This window comes from Macadamia integrifolia, chromosome 8 (genome assembly GCF_013358625.1).
Source record: "Macadamia integrifolia cultivar HAES 741 chromosome 8, SCU_Mint_v3, whole genome shotgun sequence".
Classification (NCBI taxonomy): domain Eukaryota; kingdom Viridiplantae; phylum Streptophyta; class Magnoliopsida; order Proteales; family Proteaceae; genus Macadamia; species Macadamia integrifolia.
In genome coordinates this window covers 33751488-33758278 of record NC_056564.1, presented here as the reverse complement: position 1 = coordinate 33758278, position 6791 = coordinate 33751488, and the positions used below count along the sequence as shown (strand labels likewise).

Here is a 6791-nt window from a genome sequence, read left to right as displayed (position 1 = left end):
CGGTTGCATTTTCTGAAACCATAATCATCTAGTAAACGGTTTCGTTCCATGGTTTTGATTGCAATTTATTGCATATACTTTTAAATGGTTTACAATCGGTTTGTTAGCTTATTAGCATGCTTACTAAAATTTGCTTTTGTTGGTAAATGCGTCAATCTTGTATCAAATAAAATGAGGCATTGAACAAGCAATGATTTAACTACATAACTACATAATAGGAGTAAATTATTAAATAGACCGTTAGACAGCCTCTATGGTCTTTAATTCTTCCCTAAATTAAACCATTATGTTTTATTAAAACAACCAAATATTCAATCGTTATACAGATTAATCGAATCAATTTTGACAGTTTAAGCATTTCGATTTTCACAGTATCAGTTGGGTTTGAAACCAACAATTTAAACGGTTAAAACCGACCCAACATATTTAACAAACCAATCTTAAACTTAAAACCAGAACCAAACCAAATCATTTACTAAACAGTTTTACGGTTTTGATGTAAAAGACTTGATTCGGATTCTACAAACGATTTCGATTTCAAATTCACATCCTTAGTTGATACAGCCAATTCTTGGATAAAAGCTCCAGAATCATTCGAATATTCCTCAGGTAATTGGTGGAATCGACACTGACTGCCTCCATCACCGATTATACATTTTAAAACACTGGCCGCGAGAGACCAGCTCTCCTAGATTTATCTTACACTTCTGTCATAGAGTGGTGACATGGAAGATAGAATGTTTGATCCTAGTAAGTAAACACTAGATGAAGCCATATATCTATTTCTGTGCTCTGTTCATAATTTTTTTCTCTCGGGTTTTTTTTTTTTGGAGGTTGGGGTGATGAGAGGAACTAGAATAGGTGCGGATAATATACAGAATCTAATAAAATGAAATGTCATTGGGCATGGTTGCCATTTGCACACCCTAAAAATTTTTCCCCAGGATATTTATTTTTGCATCCCTTTGTTATTCACTCTCACCAAACATAAGAAAAGGGAAGATAGCAATGGCTTGAGTAAAAATGAGAGAATATCAAAAAATGTACAACTTCCCAGTCATAAAAACAAGAAATGAAACAAAAGAAGTATTAAAAATAATAACAGAGATCATCTCAGCAAGTTGCTCAATGGGACTTTACATGAAACCTGCGGCTTCGAGAAAGTAAGGCTTTTAAGGATACCGTATCAAATTGATCAAGATGCACATTTATTTCAATTTGCATCTAAGGTTTTTAAACAATAAATTGCAACTATCTTATAGCACACTAATAATAGAATAACTCATGTTTTTACCCTTAAAATATTTGTAAACAAGCAGATCCGGAGACTGAATCAAACTGTGCCAGCCCCCGGCACATCGCAAGTTCATTTACTTGAAAAGAGACGAGACAAATCTTGCAACAAGTGGTGGCAGCAAAGAGCATCAAGTACTCTAATGTGAGAAGTGGCCCTCCCTACTGTATCCCAAAATTACCGAGTTGAGATCTGTTAGATTTCCGTCAAACATAAAAGAGTTTCCACACACAACAGCACAGAGCACCATCTAGCTGAAGAACTCATAACTCCAGGCTTTATCTAGATGGTCTGCAGAAATGGGCACCTTAACAAGCATGATCCTTCTCAGGGTTAATATGTCCTCTTGATGTTAAATATTGATAAGAGTTCATGACTCTGATGTCCCAGGTCTAGCAGTCCACAGGCTCCAGCAAAACATAGTGGTCTTCCATCCCATTTGTTCCTCTTATTTATTCAATTAGGAAGAAGATTGACTGTAGAATGTAAAGATTCATATATAGAGGAGCTTCAAGTAATACCATACTATAAAGAGGAATACCTCAGACAAAGAATCCACTCTCTTCAATCTAAATTGAAATAAACAATGAGTTACATTTGGCTGACAATCAGTCTTCATAGCAAAATCCTGCATTTGGAACTTCCATCGAAATGGAAGCTAATAGTAAAACACACAATCAGAAAGGAACTTTACTTAACTTGGACGTTTTGTCAATTTGCACTGTCCTCAAATTTCACTTACTTATAAGGGTCAAAATGACCAACTGTACAAAGGCAACCTTTAAGGTGGTTCAAGTCCTCTTGATCTTTGAGAAAGTTCCTACTTCTGAGAAGTAGGTACTTTGAGTACCACTACCCAGCTGATTTAATGCCTGTGGATTTGTGAGCTCGATTCCCTACAACATAACATAACATGAAAAATGTCATTGGGATTAAAGAAAAATACATTTAACAGGTATGTAAAAACCTCCAGCTCACCCCACCCTCTACCCAAACCCCCCCCCCCCAACCAAAAAAAAAAAAGAAGAAAGTTGAAAAACCTGACTAGCACATAAAATGGAATGAGAATATCTTTACAGTAGTCAACAAATATATGAAATGGTAAGGATATATGCAAAACACAGCAGTTTTGAATCAAAAAACGCTATAAATAAGTAATATGTAAAATATATTATTCATAAAAATGAGAATAAAGTAAAGTTGAGACAAGCACATTCAATTAATTATGTATAAAAGATGAAGTTTCTTACATGTACTAATACCAATTTTTTTGATGGGTATTGTATCGTTTCTGTATCTAAAAGATACGAAATGTATCAGTTCATATCAGCAGATATGATACTTTAAACCTTGAGTTTAATCTTTATAAATAGTTTATCCCTAATTTGGAGGATTTTTTAAATGAAACTTCCTAATTTAGTCTTCATAAAGGTGGTTTGTTGTATCCCTATGGACTTTCAAATGGAACTTCTAATTTAGTCTTTATAAAGGGGTTTTTTTTTTTTTTTTTTTTTTCGAGAGAACAAGCATTGAACTCTACCTTTAGGTTGTATACACAATCAACAAACCATTTAGGCATCGAAGAGGCTTGTAAGGTGTTTTGTTGTTGAATCTTCTCCTATGGGTCTTCTTCCTCTCTGACTCTCTTCAGCCCAGATTAGTTCCTCCATTAACCTCTCTGTTTCCTATATCCTCCTCTTCTTCTTCTATCAGAGATACCATTATCGAATTTTTTGTTTCCAGCTTTTTTGTTTTTTTAATCTCATATATCATATTTAATCATCTGGTAACAGTATAGTCAATTCTGGTAATTATTTTCAAATTCACCAGTCTCCTTTATTACTTTTTCTATACAACATATCACATCATCCTGTTCTTACTTATTCCCCACTGAATTAAAAAAAAAAAAAAAACTGTTGCAATAGCGCAACTTAGTGTCGAAACTGCAACCAACAGGTTGCAATAGTGCAACTTAACTGTTGCACCAAGGTTCGCTCCCCGCTGAGTTATAATTGGACCCCTTTATTTTGTGAAATGGTAAGAATTTGTCCTCTGCTAATTATTATCAATTTCTCTTCTTTTAATCAGAAATAAACTTTGTTTTATCTTAGTTGCACTTTCAGGTTAGCTTCATAATGCAGAACCGGGGCTTGAGAAAACCCTGTTCGGTTTGCTTAATGGCTCACCCAAATAGGAGTACTCAATAACCCAAAATGTAGTGGCAATATTGTAAATAAACAGAAGTTATAAAGGTGAATGGCAAAGTTGTAATTAAACAGATTATTTATGAGCTATTTAGGAGATGGGACTTAAAGGGAATTAACAAATATTTAGTGGGGATAAACTAGGCAGCAACAGAAGTAAAGGATAATGTGGTTACAGTAAACAAAGGTAAGGGCAACTTTGGAAAAGAATTGTGAATACCAACCCATGACCAGAAGTCCTAGTCTTAGGTTGTCTTCAACCTTGCGCTCAATAATGGAGGCGGAAGGCAATTCTGGTTCGAGCCCACTAACCCTTTGAGGGCTCTTCTACTGGTCCTGCAAATTCAAGAATAATGTCGAAGCTTCCCACCCTATCAGACGCACAAGTCAGTGGTAAGGATGAACTCTGCCAGCAGCAACTAACTTCTCCTGCGACTGATTCCAACGCAAGGCACAGAACCAGATCTGAACCAGGTCTCAAACCTCTTGATAGAACGACCCTGTAGAGACGAGATTCTAGGACTAGGGTCGCCTAGGGAAGGAAAACCCTCTACTAAAATCTCAGTCCAAATAGTTCAAGAACGAGGGAGATCGATCCGCTTGTTTGGGACTGCAACTACCGTCCAGTAACAGAAAGGGAATACAACCAGAAAAGAGAAAAGAAGAAGAAGAAGAATAACAAGGAAGATGAAGAATATAAGGAAGAAGAAGAAGAAAAAAAGCAGGGGGTCACACACACCCACAGTTATCAGCCATTTAACCAGTCGTTCAAATTATTTCATTCCAAAAACTGAAAACTCCATTATCGATTACAGCAATATAAAGAAAAAAAGCCTCACATAAATTTGGAAAGCAATTAAAAGCTGGAAACTAATCTAAAATGGAAACTAACTTAATTGCAAAGGAAAACCTATGTATTTGCTTCTAAAATAGAGAAAAATCAAATATACTAATTTGCTTTCCTAAATATCAACTACCAACCCTGGCTAGACCAGAATTTCGGTTTGGGTTGGTTTTGTCTTGGCTTAGGCCTCCATAATGGGTCAGTCCAGTCCAGTCCAGTCCAGTCCAGTCCAGCCAAGCCAAGGCATCTGCATCAGCTTGCGTCCTCTGAAAAGAACTCGATTCCGTCGAGTTCGGATGAGGCCCAAGAATGCCATCTGAGTCAATGCGCCTGAGGAGAAAAGTACCAGCTGTCTTCTTGAGTTTCAGAGGGGGAAGATCCTTTGCCGGAAGAAACCTCATCTCAAGTCCACCATTCTGAAAGGAGTAAGTATTCTCATATCCACAGTGCTTAGCTTTCTTGTCGAACAACCATGGGCGCCCCAGAAGAATGTGACAGACCTTGAGAGGAAGAACATCACACTAAACCTAATCAATCAGCTCACCAATGGAATATGTGAGTAAACACCTTTCATTGATTTTCAGATTAATACTGTTCACCCACCCAACTTTGGAGGGATCTGGATGAGGCTCCGTTTTCAGACCCAACTTGCGAACAGCATCCTCAGCAACAACATTGGTGCAACTGCCGAGGTCAATCACCATATTGCAGAAGCTATCATTGCATCGCACCCTAGTCTGAAAGATACTATTACGACGCCAATCGTCCTCCTCGGGAAGCTTCTATGTAGTCAAAAGAGGACGGATCACATAGAACGATTGACGCTCGCCATCACTATCACCATCATTGATCTCACTAGGCTCACGTTCACACTCAGCCTCCAGATTTACCGTTCCTGTTTTCAGTAGCTCTTCTGGTGCATAGGGTATAAAATTGTCCTTATCGATGTATGCTAACAATCGATTAGGACACCGATTAGCTCGATGCCCGTATCCCTTGCACGTGAAGCATTGAATAGCCTCCTTCGGAGATACTGAGTGGGGAGTATGGTCTGTCAGAGCCACGACGAGGAGGGGAATATGGACGAGCCAGTCATGTAGGCGTTGATGAAGAACCACTAGCCTATAGTTTATTAACTGAAGCTGATTTCTCTTGAGAAGATTGTTGTGGGCATGAGGTATCTCCTCTAGGGTGTCAAAAAAAGTCCTCCGAGTGTAGGGCCTCTTCAAACTTTCCTCAACCTGATAGGCCACTTAAACTGCATCCTCCATGGTAGATAATCTACTAGCGGCTAGTGCGGCACTAATCTGTGGATGCAAGCCGTTGTGAAATTGCACCACTAAGACTTCCTCATCTCACTCAAAGTCAGATCGAGTGGCTAAATAGTAGAATCTGGCCACATACTCAACTGACATATTGTCCTGCCTTAATTGCACAAATCTGAGGTGTACCCGTTGCTTGTAATTGGTCGGTTGGAATCTTCTGTCCATCGCACCTCGCATTTCAGCCCATGTAGTAATTTGCCTAAACCCTCGAGTCCGATTTTGCTGTTGGTGTTTTATCCACCAAACACGAGCTGTGCTTTTCAATTTTCCCTCTGCAAATATCAACTTTCTAGTCTCTGTCAAGTTGTACCATCTGAAGAAAATATCCAAACTGTGAACCCAGCCAAGGTACTACTCTGGGTTGTGGTCTCCATAAAAATCAAGGATGTCCAATCTCGCTGCCTTGTCTGCTTCGTCGTCATATTGTCCAACCCCATAAGGTGGTGGTGGCGGTGGTGGTGGTGTATGATGAGGTGGTGGTGGTGGTGGTAGGGGAGCATGTGATAATGGCTGTGAGGTGACGTGTGGCAACCCTTGTGGGACAGAGTTGGAAGAATCCTCAAATAGCATGGGACTCTTTCCTTTCTCAGAAGCTATCAACCTGTCAATAGAAGCCTTCAAAGAAGTCATCACAATCTGCAAAGAAGTGACACTATTATTGAGCGTGTTAACACTTCCCTCTAAGGTAGTCACTTGCTCAGTGAGATTGGCAATAGTTGTATCAGTCTCTTCTTTATGTGAACCAATCCGCTGAAGAAGTTCATTGTTACTCACCATCGTTGTAGGAATCCTTTTGGCTTTGATACCAGATAATGCAAAACTAGGGCTTGAGAAAACCCTGTTCGGTTTGCTTAATGGCCCACCCAAATAGGAGTACTCAATAACCCAAAATGCAGTGGCAGTATTGAAAATAAACAGATGTTATAAAGGTGAATGGCAGAGTTGTAAATAAACAGATTATTTATGAGCTAATTAGGAGATGGGACTTAAAGGGAATTAATAAATATTTAGTGGGGATAAACTAGGCAGCAACATAAGTAAAGGTCAATGTGGTTACAGTAAACAAAGGTAAGAGCAACTTTGGAAAAGAATTTTGAATACCAACCCACGACCAGAAGTCCTAG

The 6791-nt window shown here is 38.7% G+C and overlaps 1 protein-coding gene across 3 annotated transcripts in view; it reads right to left on the bottom strand.

The window, feature by feature from the left end:
• Positions 1-1073: 1073 nt before the first annotated feature.
• Positions 1074-6791, bottom strand: part of LOC122086497 (U4/U6 small nuclear ribonucleoprotein Prp31 homolog) — a 38019-nt gene continuing 32301 nt past the window's right edge. Inside the window, exons 9-11 of one of the 3 annotated variants that reach the window (XR_006142452.1) lie at positions 2037-2190; positions 1836-1952; positions 1074-1739 (exon numbers count right to left, since the gene is read on the bottom strand). Coding sequence is in view for 1 of the 3 variants with exons in the window: in XM_042655340.1 (XP_042511274.1) it covers positions 2086-2190 (105 nt within the window). In the remaining 2 variants the exon portion in view is untranslated. Of the gene's footprint in view, positions 1740-1835; positions 2191-6791 lie in introns of those variants that run through there. The other 2 variants (XR_006142451.1, XM_042655340.1) reach the window with 2 other exon arrangements.